General features: G+C 41.4%; 1 protein-coding gene across 3 annotated transcripts in view; it reads right to left on the bottom strand.

Annotated features, from left to right (window-relative positions):
- rapgef4a (Rap guanine nucleotide exchange factor 4a) overlaps positions 1-15,935 on the bottom strand; it is a 261,535-nt gene that overhangs the window by 69,440 nt on the left and 176,160 nt on the right. For all 3 annotated transcript variants that reach the window (XM_059966659.1, XM_059966657.1, XM_059966658.1), the window contains exons 7-10: positions 9,413-9,519; positions 4,704-4,825; positions 3,300-3,483; positions 1,292-1,376 (exon numbers count right to left, since the gene is read on the bottom strand). In XM_059966659.1, the coding sequence (XP_059822642.1) occupies positions 1,292-1,376; positions 3,300-3,483; positions 4,704-4,825; positions 9,413-9,519 (498 nt within the window). The remainder of the gene's footprint in view (positions 1-1,291; positions 1,377-3,299; positions 3,484-4,703; positions 4,826-9,412; positions 9,520-15,935) is intronic.

The raw sequence follows: 15,935 nt of genomic DNA, 5'->3' as shown, positions 1-15,935 counted from the left end.
ATGGTGTAAAATAACATGAAAAATTTAACCTGATCCACAGGGTGAAATTACATAACTTCCTGGAGCAAAAGTAACTAAACTGCATTCCCAACTGAAACAAAATTACATACACCTGGAAACCTGGAAGACATCATGCCTGAAACATACTTGCTATGAAATGGAATGGAACAAACATCTAGCAACACTCCTCATGTTGATCTTTCCCAGAAGATATAGCTGGTATATACAGTACCATTGGTTCCAGATACAGGTCCTGGAAATGGAAGTTGGGAACTAGGAAATGGACATTAGCCTGAGTGAGAAAGGTTCTAGCTCCACTCACTGACTGAAATGGAAATATTTAAAATCATTGTTAGAACTTGAATAACTAAAAACAGCCCACCAGATGTTCAATAGGTCAGGCCAGGAATGCAGCCTCCTTCTCCATAACAGACTGAGGAAAAGGAGCAAAGACAAACATGAATATTTATACAGGAAAGACAACATATTGCCATGATGCTTGGAAGTGTCAAACAAATGGGGAAACTGGCCATGTTGGACAGCGATAATTATTTGCTGTGAGTATATTAATGAAGTAATTTATTAAATGTTCCTAATGTCGTGCACCTCAAATAGCCTCTGACAACCAAGTCCAGCTCCTGACCTCCTGACAAGAGGGTCAGCTACTAAGCCCACCTTCTACTAACAGAATAAGGGGCAAAGAGGAGTTTTTGATGCCTTAAAGCCAGTCGCTTAGGGCAGAAGGGTCTCTTCAACCATGGTTGGCAGGTCATCTAGGAGAAGGGAACTCTGATTTCAAACCTTCGCTGGCTTGCAGCTATACCCACTCACTGGCGAGGCTTCGGCAGTGAACTCTAGCGGAAAGATCCAGAGCTGGAGTCCCTAAGACAGAGCTACATTCTCAGTGCCGACTGGCAACTCCTTTGACGCTACTGGTGCCGAACTGTATCGGTCTCTGCCGTTCGTTTGGATTCATCAGATGTGTTGAGGCGGAGAGCTTGCTACATGGGCAACAGCTTGCTCTCCATATTATACTGCCCTGGCCTGCGTACCTAGACAGCTAGGCCGCAACACCCATGTTCAAATCTGACTAAGAGGCCTCAGCCTCAGCAATCTCGCTCAACATGTACAAGATTTGAAATGGTCGATGTGCTCAGCACGAGTCAAATTGACCCTGAACAATGTTATCCTGTAAGTAGTTACTTGCAAGTTATAAAACACGTGCCCAATTAAGTACTAGTTACAAAACATTAAAACCTTTCACTTATGAAATCAGAGAAAGGAGGCTTACTGCGGTAGAAAATTGTAATAAAGCTTTGATATGCAACAACTCTTCATATATGATTTCTAGATCATCAACTGTCCTCTGGTTTGGCCTGTGAATTACACATAAACAATAAAAATAACAGTAAGTGTCTCCAAAATCACAACAGTCGGTAAGGAGTGTTAATCTGCATGCCAGTAGGTTTCCTACGGTTCTTGCCCCTTGAAATTAGAAAGCCATCTGAAGAAAGAACTGGCTTTTTTTTTAACTTCAATGATCTTACTAAATTTGTTTTGGCTGACCTTGAACACATATGCTATACATTAAAACATAAAAGCAGATCTATATTACTGTGTTACATAATTTATTAAGATGGCATTAGTTTATAGTATATTTCTGACTGCAAAGACTCACTGGACTAAAGATGGAAGGCTAAAGAAGAAACTTAGATGGCAAGTTAGATGTACAATGTACAATGCCTTGTAAAAGTATTCAACCTCCACCCCTTAACTCACATAATTGAGTATTACAACTAGGGATTTTGATCAATTTAACTGAGATTTTTTATTTGTGAATCACATGATCTTTTTTCACAGTAGAGCTGCAGGGAGAATTGTAAAGCATGAAAGACTAAAAATTTAAAAGCTGAAATGTCAGCAGTTCAAAAGAATCCATCCCCGTTTGCTCAGTTGAGCCACCACTCACAGTTATAGCCAAAGGTCTTTTTGGATAAGTCTCTATTAGCTTTGCATAATGTGATGGGGCAAGATTTGGCCCATGCCTCAGTTGCAAGATTCCTCAAGCTGTGCCAGGTTAGTTGGGGAGTCGTGCTGAGAGCAATCTTGAAGTCTTGCCGGAGACGTTCAATCAGGTTAAAGTCAGGACTCTGACTAGGCCACTCAAGGACATAAATTTTCTTCATTTGAAGCCACTCCATGATTGCTTTGGCACTGTTGTCCTGCTGAAGGATGAATTTCCTTTCTAGGTTAAGCTTTCTGGCAGAGGCTAGCAGGTTTTTATCCAGGATCTCTCTGTATTTAGCAGCATTCATCTTCCCATCAATCCTGACCAGATTTCCAGTCCCTGCTGCTGAAATGCATTCCCCTTAGCATGATGCTACCTCCACCAAACTTTACAGTAGAGATGGTGTTACCTGGCTGATGTGCAGTATTAGATTTACGCCACACATACCACTTAGAGTTGAGGCCAAGAAGTTTCATTTTAGTCTCATCCAACCATAAGAACTTCTTCCACACCTTAAGAGTATCTAAAGTATAGAGTATCAAAGTCTTCACGGGCAAGGATATGCTTTTTTCAGCCAGGCTTCATGTTTTTCAACTTTTACCTGATGATTGCCCTGAGCTCCAAGGCGTGTTCAGTGTCTTTGAGTTGGTCGTTTATCCTTCCTCAGATTTGTGCTTTATTGTCATTTCCGTGACCTGCCTGAATGCTCTTTTATTTTCATTTTGCTCTGGTCTGTTGAAAATCTACCATACTGTTTGATTTTACAGAGAGAGAGGTTATTTACTGAGGTGATCCTCCAATCTTTTCATCAAAAATTGGGTGAGTTGGTGAGGTATTACACAGTACTGCACCTGAGGAAAGTTAGTGTAGTAATTACAGAGGGGATGAATACTTTTTTGGATTTTAATTTTTAGTAGATTTTTTCCTTTTGATTTGACATGATACACAATGTTTTGTAGATTAGCTCAAAAAATCTTACTTCAATATATTTTAAATTTGGAAAACGAGGCAGTAAAATGTGAAAGTAGTTGTGGGGGCTGAATAATTTTTCAAGGCTCTGTATAATTTGCCAATCAGTGAACCAAGAAACTATCATCATGATCTCTCCAATGATGAAGGTCCAACTGGATAAAGTTGTCACATAGGGTTGATTAAATATCTATAAATGATATACCAGCATTGATTTGAAATATTATACAAGGAACTGACCAGGATAGCATAAGTTAAGAAAAAATAATGAAAGATAATCTTTTAACTTACACGATGCAAGTTAGCATGTCATCTTACTCACTGTTTTCTTAAAATCATTCTCATGTGGGCATCCGGTCCAATCTGTGAAAGTAGAAGCATTGTTTCCTGCAGTTCCTCCTCACACTCTTTCTTCTCTTCATCCGTGGGTGCATGGGCATCCTCCTTTTCATCATCCAGGAAACGATAGAACAGGTACTTGTCCTGGAAATTGTGCTCCTGATCCGCTGAGACAGCATTGATTTACAAATTTAAATGACACGAGCGCTTTATAGTGGTAGGTTACAGTGGTTACATGCTAATAACAAAACATTTCAACGAAGTGCAGTTTTCTTGTAGTATAATATGCAACTTCAATATGACACCTTCAAAAATTCATTCCACTGTCTTTGTAATTTAGGTTAAAATTTGCTCTATAATTGTTTTTCTGAAATTACTGGATATGGTCAGGAAAGTGCCCAGTAATTTTGCTAAATCAATCTTATCCTCCCCCCCCCCACATGTTCAATGCCTTTCACTTAATATATCCCCAGTTTTCATTCATGCGTAAAAGCTTATACAGCACTGCAATTGAGGTTATCCAGCATAGATATTAACACAAGGAACTACAGGTCACAGTTACAAAGATTATTTTGGAGCACATCTAATCTCACCCACTGCGCTGGCTTCAACAATCAGACTATTTAGTGGAAAAGCTTCAGATTCGTGCTCTGCATGTGTCTTTGTATCGATGCACAGCAAGGTTGCTCCCCTGATTCAAGATGCCTCCACCAACTGAGGCCCTGGTATTCTTCTAAAGCAAATAAACAGGGAGATACTAGGCCACCGTTCATCCTTGAATTCTCAACATAGGAAGGCCCTGTGAACTTTTCTCCTATCTATACATCCTCCGATGTCAAGAATGACGCAAAATCTTTTCTCAAATAAATAGAATATCCATGGCACTCTGGAGCAACAAGCTCACGTTTGCCAGTGAAACACAAGAGCAGAATTGGGATTATTTTTATGCAGAGCTAGGATGTGTGTCAGGGGAAAATCTGAAACTTTGGAAAGAAGCCATATCAGTCTGTTTTGTTCTGAATTCTGTATCCAACAAGCTTGCCAAGTGATACTGCACATTTTGTCAAAGTTTTATCAAAGCAAAAAAATGTCAACATTTCCAGATTTTGTGCCAATTTCAATTTTCCCATTTTGAATAGAGGCAACTAAAGTTTTATTATTTTATTATTAAGTTTCTCATTATTTTATTAAGTTTTAATTATTTCATTAAAGTTCATATTAATTTAATATGCCTATTTTTGAATTTCATTTTTAATTTTACCTTTGATTTTACACTTCCTAAAAGCCACTATCAGTAAAAGAAGAGGCTGGTAATTGACTTGTTGTAACTGATATATTCATTGGTAATTCTTTGAAGACACTGCAATTATTAAAACATAATTTTTACCATGGTTTAGGACTCCTTCCTCAAGAAGAACTTGCCACATGCCCACAGCCTGAGCACGAGAATGGACACATGCTGTCTGCTGAATCATCCAGTCCACTAACTCTGTGCCAACACAGCATTGCCTAGGTACAAAGAACATTTTAAAAGAAGTTATTTTCAGCAGTACATTGAAGTTAAAATGTCTTATTTTTCCAGAATTAGGGCTCAGTCAAAATAGGTCTAAGATATTACATTACAGGGGTTCCCAACCTGAAGTCCACAGACGCCTTGCTCAGTGGCATTGGTCCAGGGCATAAAAAAAGCTTGGGAACCCTGCATTAGAGGAAGTTGTAAGCAATGTGACTTTATTCTTGCAACACCCCATTTTAATTCAATAAAAAGGTTGTTAGCTTTTCTTTTCAAGTTACGAAGACTATAAATTTGCACATCAGCCCAATGTCTGAGCTGATGCTCCAATGTAGAATTAACAATTGGGCAGATAAATATCAAATTACAGCAGTTGCAAACAGAGTTTACCACAAAAATCACTTCAAATGATTATCCTGACCTGAACTTAAAAACAATGCAACACTTCAAATGCACTTTGTACAAATCTCTTTCTTCAGTACTTGCTGCAGTAGAATTGGCAAAGCACACGGACAGAAACAATACTAAGGCATTTAATTATCTCTCTGCAGAACCAATCGTCACTATTAACCTTCACTTAACATTTTCTGCCAGAATAGAAGCAAAGTAAATTTAAAAAGCACTGATGATGATATTGTGCTTGCTACTGGCTTTCAGTTGTCCTCCTTTGATCCATTTAACTGAGATCTCAACTCTCAAGAATGAATCCCTATTTTAGAAATATGTGACAGAATTGTTTTCCAAAACAAATACTTGGTTACAGTGTAAGTTTTAAAATTTTGTTTCTTTCCCGAAGCAATGTTTTTAAATAATTTCTTGTGCAAAACAAAGGGAATAATGAGGTTCATGGGTTCAAGGGCCATTCAGAAATCTGATGGTGGAAGAGAAGCTGTTTCTAAATCATTGAGTCTGACCAGGTTTCACTGAGCTTAATTCCACAGATGTAATTAGTTTCATGGAAATGTAGTATTAATATCAATAGATATGAAGCTTGTAATTTATGGCAGGCATTGATTTTTTCAAAAACTTATGTCACGAAAAAATGAAGAACTTCTTCTTCTATGTCTTCTATGTCAAGAACTTCTATGTCATGAAGAACAGTAGAAGAACAAGGTTCATGGCTAAATTCAGAACATCAAGACTACCAGAACACTGGACTGTGGGTAATGTTCTCTGTTGTAGAGTCAAAGAGTCATGAAATCACAGAAAAGTACAGCACAGAAACAGGTCCTTTGGCCCATCTAGTCCATGCTGAACCATTTAAATGGCCTATTTCCATCAACCTGCACCAGGACTACAGTCATATCGGAAGGAGTGACAGGAGCTGAAGATGGCGCCAAAGCTTTTTGAAGACCTGGTCAACTTCTTCCAGTTCATCCGCAAAACAGTTTAGTTTCTTCTCATTTAATGTCTTTTCTTTCCTTTTCAAGGTGGTTGGAATCCTGACTATCTACTGCTGCAGTTTGGTCAAGTTGGTCCAGATCTTGCTGCAAGCCATGATCATTTTCCTCGCTGTCCACTACAGACAGACAGACAGACATACTTTATTGATCCCGAGGGAAATTGGGTTTCGTTACAGTCACACCAACCAAGAATAGTGTAGAAATATAGCAATATAAAACCAAAAATAATTAAATAATTATAAGTGAATTATTCCAAGTGGAAATAAGTCCAGGACCAGCCTATTGGCTCAGGGTGTCTGACACTCCGAGGGAGGAGTTGTAAAGTTTGATGGCCACAGGTAGGAATGACTTCCTATGACACTCAGTGTTACATCTCGGTGGAATGAGTCTCTGGCTGAACGTACTCCTGTGCCTAACCAGTACATTATGGAGTGGATGGGAGTTATTGACCAAGATGGCATGCAACTTGGACAGCATCCTCTTTTCAGACACCACCATCAGAGAGTCCAGTTCCACCCCCACAACATCAGTGGCCTTACGAATGAGTTTGTTGATTCTGTTGGTGTCTGCTACCCTCAGCCTGCTGCCCCAGCACACAACAGCAAACATGATAGCACTGGCCACCACAGACTCGTAGAACATCCTCAGCATCGTCCGGCAGATGTTAAAGGACCTCAGTCTCCTCAGGAAATAGAGACGACTCTGACCCTTCTTGTAGACAGCCTCAGTGTTCTTTGACCAGTCCAGTTTATTGTCAATTCGTATCTCCAGGTATTTGTAATCCTCCACTATGTCCACACTGACCCCTTGGATGGAAACAGGGGTCACCGGTGCCTTAGCCCTCCTCAGGTCCACCACCAGCTCCTTAGTCCTTTCACATTAATGATTCTGCTCACACCATTTGACGAAGTTTCCCACCGTAGCCCTGTACTCAGCCTCATCTCCCTTGCTGATGCATCCAACTATGGCAGAGTCATCAGAAAACTTCTGAAGATGGCAAGACTCTGTGCAGTAGTTGAAGTCCGAGGTGTAGATGGTGAAGAGAAAGGGAGACAGGACAGTCCCCTGTGGAGCCCCAGTGCTGCTGACCACTCTGTCTGACACAGTGTTGCAAGCACATGTACTGTGGTCTGCCAGTCAGGTAATCAATAATCCATGACACCAGGGAAGCATCCACCTGCATCACTGTCAGCTTCTCACCCAGCAGAGCAGGGCGGATGGTGTTGAACACCCCCAGTCTTGTGTCATCCACAAATTTGCTGATCCAGTTAACCACATTATCATCCAAATTGTTGATATAGATGACATAGAGCCACAGACCCAGCACCGATCCCTGCGACACCTGACTAGTCACAGGCCTCCAGTCAGAGAAGCAACCATCGACGACCACTCTCTGGCTTCTCCCACAAAGACAATTCACTACCTCATCTTGAATGATAAGCAACGAAACCTTCTTGACCAACCTCCCAAGCAGGATGTTTTACATAATGGTAAACTGATAACCTGTCAACCTGATTATTTTGATTAAAAAAAAACAAATCTCAAATGTATAATCTGAAGAGAGGTCATCAAAGAACACAGCTCTCAAAGAAAAAGATGAATTCACTTTTTCATTCTTTGAAAATCTACCATTCTTCTACGTAGTTTTGTGTCATCCATTAGCGTGTAACCAAGAGAACAAGCAGGCCCTGCCTTGTGCTGCTGGATACCGGACTTCCTGTCAGATCACTGGCAGGTGGTAAGAGTGAGCTCCCTCACCTCTGCCTCTCTGACCTTAACACAGGAGCCCCTCAGGGCTGTGTCCTAAGCCCCCTCCTTTACTCCCTGTACACCCATGACTGTGTCACCACTCACTGCTCTAATCTGCTAATTAAACTTGCTGATGATATTACACTGATTGGCCTAATTTCAAATAATAATGAGGCAGCCTACAGAGAAGAAGTCATCACCCTGACACAGTGGTGTCAAGAAAACAACCTCTCCCTCAATGTCGCCAAAACAAAGGAGCTGGTTGTGGATTACAGGAGGAATGGAGACAGTCTAACCCCTATTGACATCACTGGATCTGGGGTTGAGAGGGTGAACAACTTTAAGTTCCTCAGGGCGTACAAAAAAGCTGGATGAACTCAGCAGGTCAGGCAGCATCCGTTAAAACGAGCAGTCAACGTTGACTGCTTCTTTCAACGGATGCTATACGACCTGCTGAGTTCATCCAGCCTTTTTGTACATCTTGATTTGACCACAGCACCTGCAGTGCACTTTGTGTTTAAGTTCCTCAGCATACACATCACCGGGGATCTCACGTGGTCTGTACGTACCGGCTGTGCGGTGAAAAAAGCACAACAGCGCCTCTTTCACCTCAGAAGGTTGAAGAAGTTTGGTATGGCCCCCAAATCCTAAGAACTTTCTATAGGGGCACAATTGTGAGCATCCTGACGGGCTGCATCACTGCCTAGTACAGGAACTGTACCTCCCTCAATCGCAGGATTCTGCAGAGTGGAGTGGACAGCTGAGTGCATCTGTAGATGCAAGCTTCCCCCTATTCAGCACATTTACAAAGACAGGTGTATAAAAAGGGCCAGAAGGATCATTGGGGACCTGACTCACCCCAACCACAAACTAATCCAGCTTCTACCATCTGGGAAATGGTACCGCAGCCTAAAAGCCAGGACCAACAGGCTCTGGGACAGCTTCTTCTGCCAGGCCGTCAGCCTGATTAATTCATGCTGATGCATCTGTATTTCTATGTTCTATTGACTGTCCTGTTGTACATAGCATTTATTATAAATTACTATAAACTGCACATTGCATATTTAGACAGAGATGTAACGTAAAGATTTTTACTTGTATATGAAGGATGTAAGGAATAAAGTCAATTCAATTCAGACCAAAATTCACCAGTCTTTCAAAAGAGAACACAAAGACTCCCTCACTCTGTAGGAGTCACCCATCAGAGCTCAGATGGTTCCTTGTAAATGCAGGACATAGGATGGAAACATAGGATGGAAATTGAAGAGATGAGAGCTGGTGAGGCTCCATTACACCCACATTTTCAAAGAAGGTTTAATCATTTTTTCTATTTGCAGTACTCATTTCTAACCAGGTAGAAAAACTGTAAAGAAAGCAATGTTCTGAAGAATGACCAAAACAAATGTCACAATCCTGCTGTACCGTACTCACTTGTACGTTTTCAGGTGGTATTTCCGATCTCTTATCATGTGAGGAGCTTGAGACAGTATTGCGTTTCGTAAAATCTTTCCAGCTCGAAGTATGTTTTGAGATGGAACCTGGTAAGAAGCAGAAAAATCAAGCCATCAACTCACTCTTTATATATTTGAACACACTCTCGGTGTAAGGAGACATTTCTTTACAGTAAGGGAGCTATAATCTAACAGCAATTGCTTTGTTAGGAAAAGGAAACGCATTCATACAGGACATCTCACACTGATTTCAGAACACCTGAAAATGCTTTGAAGCAAATGAACCTCGATCAAGTGCTGTTGTAATGAAGGAACTGTAGCAGCTCAATTATGCACAACAGGCTTCAGCAACCTGCACTGGTGAAAATAACAAGAAAAAACTCTTTATATTAATGTTGAATATCGACTTGAAGACCAATGATCTAAAATTATTAAACTTCATGTTGATTACAGAAGGCTACAATCTGTTCAGTTAAACGGTAAAGTCTTGATCATTAGCTCTTTTCAAATGTTGCTGGGTCTGGAGGACCTGAGATATATGGGAAGACTGAATGGGTTAGGACTTCATTTCTTTGAAACGTAGAAGATTGAGGGGAGATTTGATAGATGTATACAATATTATGAGGCATATAGATACAGTAAATGCAAGCAGGTTTTTTCCACTGAGGTTGGGTGGGTCTCAACTGGAGGTCATGTGTTAAGGGTGAAAGGTGATAAGTTTAAGGGGAGCAGGAGTTGAAATGTCTTCACTCAGAGGGTTGAGAGAGTGTGGAACAAGCTGCTAGTGCAAGTGGTGCAAGCTCAATTTCAACATTTAGGAGAAGTTTGGAGAGGTACATGGATGGTAGGGGTATGGTCCCGGTTCAGGTTGATAGATAAATGCTTCAGCATAGACTAGATGGGTTGAAAGGCCTGCTTCTGTGCTGTACTCTTCTATGACTCTGTGACTCGAAATGAGCAACATGGGATCTTTTAACTCCACCTGAGCAAGCAAATAAGCCTTCAGCATAACACTGCACTGTTAATACTGTAGTACTCTCTCAGTAGATTGACATATATTTCTAGACATAATTTTTGGATAGGCCTATTTAGTTTACATATAAGCCTCTGGAAATGGGACTGGAACTTGGAGCAAACAAGAAAGCAACTGACTGATGAATCAGAGTTAACAGGAAATGCTGTTAACACAACGTCTGCAGAAAGAGGACCAGTACTGATGTTCCAAGTCCGAACTGGAAAACCTGGGACATTAACACTGCTCCTACTTCCATCGACGGCCCCTGACCTGCTCCGCGCTTTCAGCATTTTATCCTCAGATTTCCAACTTTCACCATCTTCTGACTTTCAGTCACAATGGACAGAACATATTCTGTGGCGTTTAATTATTTTGAATTATAATCATAAGACATCACAATTCTAACAGCAAACACATTAGATTCTGCAGCTCTGTCTCCTGATCTATTCCCCAATGTCTCTGTTGCTATTGGGGACTGTAATGAATACTCGTAATAGAGTGATCGCTCCCTTCCTGTTTCTGACCTTCCACCAACCGGTAGACAATCTCCACTGTATCCTCCCTTTCTGCAGCTGTGATGCTATCCCTGATTAGCAACGCTACTCCCTGACCTCCCTATTCCCTTTGTAAAATCTAAAACCCCGAACATCCAGTAGCATTCCTACTCATCGCAGCCAAGTCTCTGTAACGACCACAACACTGTAGTTCCATGTACCGACCCATGTTCTAAGTTCATCACTCCTGTTCCTGAAACTTTTGCATTAAAAGATAGACTTTAACCTACCCCACCTGCTGCAGTTTTGCCCTATCAACTGCCTATCCTTCCGCACGGAGTCTCTACGCACTGCAACTATCTCTATCACTCCGGTTCCCACCCCCTGCCAAACTAGTTTACACCCTCCCCAACAGCCCTAGCAAATCTGCTGCAAGGATATTGCCCCTCCCCCCCATCAGTTCAGGTGTAACCCATCCTTTTTGTAGAGGTGATACATTCTCCAAAAGAGATCCATGTGGTCTAGAAGTCCGAAGCCCTGCCCCTGCACCATTTCTTTAGTTTCCATTCCTTTGCCAAAACGTCCTATTCCTAAGCTCAGTGGTGCAAGGTAAGGATAAGAAGTCGGATACAAAACCAGAAAATACAGGAAGCACTCAGCAGGGTCAGGCAGAATTGACGACTTTTTAAATTCTTATTTCTCTTTCCACAGACGTTGTCTGATTTTCCATTATATTTTTATATATTTTTTGTAAAGTGCATTCATTTATGTCATTTTAACATTTAATTTACGTTTTCTGAAACATTTTACAATAGGTATATTCAAGTATTTTGTAAAAATAAAGTTGTTAAACCATAAATAACTTAATAATTATAGTCATTTTGTATGTGTAGTTTGTTCTTAAGAGTCACACCTTGGAATCTATTACAATTAAAACTTTTGATTAATCCATTTAGCACAGGATGACTGTCAACCAAAACAAACTCCACTGACTACAGAGCCCGAATTATTCCACATTGTCAACAGTCTGTCAAATCAAGCTGGTTGAAGAATAATCTTTAATTTGTCATGAGTCACATGTCTTTTCTAAATAGCCTGAATATTGGGGCAGATTTTCCACAGGCCCAAGACGGTAAGATCACCTTCGCAGGCTATGCCTTTCCATCCACCTTCAAACTGAGTGCAGCTCTCCACTGACAGCCCAGCTTCTCCGTGTGGCAGAGTGGTTGTCAGCAGAAGGTAAGCTCATAGAATGACTTTGAGAGCTGCTGAAACCTCCCCTCCAGGATCACAATCTGTAAAAACTCAATGTTTCACTCAGGATTGATCAAAATTAGTTAATAGTGTAAAGTAATTCTTCAAAAATTGTTTAAATCTTTAAACAATTTCAAATAAATGGGGGAGAATAGCTCAACGTATCGTTTACCCCAAGCAGGTTTCTCCCATTTATTTGGATTTGCTCACATCAGGTTTAACTGGGAGAAGGTTCCACAGCCTGCTACAATTCCAGAAGATGTCCAGTGGGGTTGTGCAACTGGACTATCACAGTGGGCTAAATCCAGGCATCAGCGATGGTGCTGGAGCAGGAGTTTCAGCATATTCTGATTGTAGTCCGAAACGATTCGTTATTCCTCAGATAGTTAGGTAGCCTGTAATCCTTCCGTAAAGTTAAAACTGTATGAATGCACTTGAACTTGTGTTGTATCTGGTTAAATGGACACATCATAACCAGTACATTTGGGCCCAATTAAGCGGCTGCCCCAATCAGGCGAAGTTTCATGGAAATATTTAAAGATACAAAAAAAGATAAGCTACCATTTAACTGAGTAACAGATCGTGTATTTAAGTGAAATACAGAACAAATAAGAACACTACCAATGCTTCTACAGTACTATAAGACTGTAGTTCCTTTTAGTTATTGACAGAGGAATTCAGTGTACACTGTTGTGCATGGGTGTCCAGGGAGGGGTAACACCTCTGGGCTGCTTGTGTCCATTCTGGTGCAGCCCACTCAACTTTGGTCCCCAGCGGACACTCAGCTCTCACCTGTGGCTCCAAGTATTTGTTTGCCTGCGGCAGCAGCCATACCCCGGTACACCGCTTCAATAGATGGGTTAATTGAGGTGAGGGTAGCCAGCGGGCCTTGTATCCTGGTGAGATAGGGATGTGCCTGTCTGAGCATGTGATGTCCCACCAACTTGCACACAGACCATAGCCCTCCATACATGTACCTGTTCAAATTTCTCTTAAGTGTTCAGATCGATCCTGTATCCACCACATCTGCTGGCAGCTGGTTCCATACTCTCACCACGCTCTGGACAGTAAAGTTACCATCATCAAGTTCGCCGATGACACGACTGTGGTGGGTCTCATCAGCAAGAACGACGAGTCAGCATACAGAGAGGAGGTGTAGCAGCTGATGGACTGGTGCAGAGCCAACAACCTGTCTCTGAATGTGAACAAAAGAGATGGTTGTTGACTCCAGGAGGGCACGGAGCGACCACTCCCTGCTGAACATCGACGGCTCCTTGGTACAGATCGTTAAGAGCACCAAATTTCTCAGTGTTCACCTGATGGAGAATCTCACCTGGTCCCTCAACACCAGCTCCATAGCAAAGAAAGCCCAGCAGCGTCTCTACTTTCTGTGAAGGCTGAGAGAAGTCCATCTCCCCCCCCCCCCCCCCCATTCTCATCACATTCTACAGGGGTTGTATTGAGTGTATCCTGAGCAGCTGCATCACTGCATGGTTCGGAAATTGCACCTTCTTGGATCGCAGGACCCTGCAGTGGATAGTGAGGTCAGCTGAGAAGATCATCGGGGTCTCTCTACCCGCCATTATGGATATTCACACTACATGCTGCATCCACAAAGCAAACAGCATTGTGAAGGACCCCATGCACCCCTCATACAAACTCTTCTCCCTCCTGCCATCTGGGAAAAGGCACCGAAGCATTTGGGCTCTCACGACCAGACTATGTAACAGTTTCTTCCCCCAAGCTATCAGACTCCTCAATACCCGAAGCCTGGACTGACACCTTGCCCTATTGTCCTGTTTATTATTTATTGTAATGCCTGCACTGTTTTGTGCACTTTACGCGGTCCTGGGTAGGTCCGTAGTCTAGTGTAGTGTTTTTTTTTCTTGTGTTGTTTTTTACGTAGTTCAGTCTAGTTTTGGTACTGTGTCACGTAACACCATGGTCCTGAAAAAAATGTTGTCTCATTTTTACTATGTACTGTACCAGCAGTTATGGTTGAAGTGAAAATAAAAGTGACTTGACTTACATCAGACTACTGCTGACTGCCCTTCAATACTACAACTCCAACCTCCAGATCCGGGAAGTCAACAACTTGCTCTGCAACTGGATCCTTGACTACTTGACCAATAGACTGGAATCAGTAAGGATAGGCATGGTATCATGGCAACAACCTTTCCCTTAATATTAGCAAGGCAGACGGGCTGGTTATTAGCTTCATGAAGGGGGGCAGTGTAGATGCTTTCACCTGTGGCTCCAAGTATTTGTTTGCCTGAGGCAGCAGCCATACCCTATACAATACATTAATTGTATTGAGGATGAGAGGGTTGGGAGCTTCAAGTTCCTATAGCCTGTTCTGATCCAAGCACGTGGACAGGATAGCCTAGAAAGCTCACCGATACCTCTACTTCCTCAGAAGGCCACAGAAATTTGATACGTTCCCTTTAACCCTTACCTATTGTTATCAATGCACCACAGAAAGCCTCCTATCTGGATGCACACCAGCTTGATACAGCAAATGCTTTGCATATGATTGTAAGAAACTTCAGAGATGTGTACACACATCAGAGAAACTAGCCTGCCCCCATGGGCTCTGCTACACTGCTCATTGCCAACATAACCGAAGACCCCACCCACACCTGGTATTCTCACTCTCCGCTCTTCCATCAGGCAGAAGATCCTAAAGACTGAAAACATCATCAGTAAGTTCCTCACAACTGTAAATATGAAACATAGCAAATCATAATTGTCTAAAGTTCTAAATAAATTTATTATCGAAGTACCTACAGTACATGAGGTGCATTTTCTTGCCTGGGTAAAGCAGCCAGGATAATCAAAGATGCCACCCCAGATATTCTCACTTCTCCCCTCTTCCATTGGGCAGAAGATCCAAAAGCATTTAAGTGTAGGCTCAAAGACAGCTGTTACATGACTGTTTAATGGTTCCACAGTACAGTAATATGGACTCTTGAGCTCAAAATCTACCTCGTTATATTCTGCACCTTATTATCTTCACTGCTTTGTTTCTCTGTAGCTGTTAAACTTTATTATGCATTCTTTTATTTGCTTTAGCTTGTTCCATCTCAATGGAATGCGTAATTTGATCTGTATGAACAATAAGCAAGCTACGTTTTCTCTGCATCTCAGTAGGTGACAGTAATAAACCAATACTAGTAATAAGGAAATAAGATTAACACTGCAACTCAAATGCATTTGCACTACTGTGAATAATTAACACAAAATGTGACTAATTGTTGCAAAAATTGGTTTTATCCACATTGAGTGACTTCAAATAATGAACACAAAAGCATGGGATTTGTTTAAAATAGCATATTAAGTACTGTAGTTTTGGATGTCATCAATAAGTTCCTCAGGACTGTAACTTGAAACATGGCAAATCATTTAATGATGTAATTGCCTGAAGTTCAAAGTAAATTTATTATCAAAATAGGTATACAAAAAACGCAAAAGAATCAATGAAAGACTGCACCGAGCAGGATGGACAAATAACCAACGTGCAAAAAACAACAAGCTGTGCAAATATAAAAAGAAAGAAAAAAATAATAATATTAATGATAATAAATAAACACTAAGTATCAAGAACATGCGATGAAGAGAGTGCAGTTGATTGAATTTCAAGAGCCTCATGGTTGAGGGGTAATAACTGATCCCGAACTGGGTGTACGTGCTTCCTGAAGAGAGAATGGTCTAGATGGTGTGGCTCCTTGATGATAGCTGCT

This window comes from Hypanus sabinus, chromosome 4 (assembly GCF_030144855.1).
Source record: "Hypanus sabinus isolate sHypSab1 chromosome 4, sHypSab1.hap1, whole genome shotgun sequence".
In the NCBI taxonomy this organism is placed as follows: Eukaryota; Metazoa; Chordata; class Chondrichthyes; order Myliobatiformes; family Dasyatidae; genus Hypanus; species Hypanus sabinus.
Note: the sequence above shows the minus strand (reverse complement) of the source record. Positions and strands in the feature narration are given on the sequence as shown.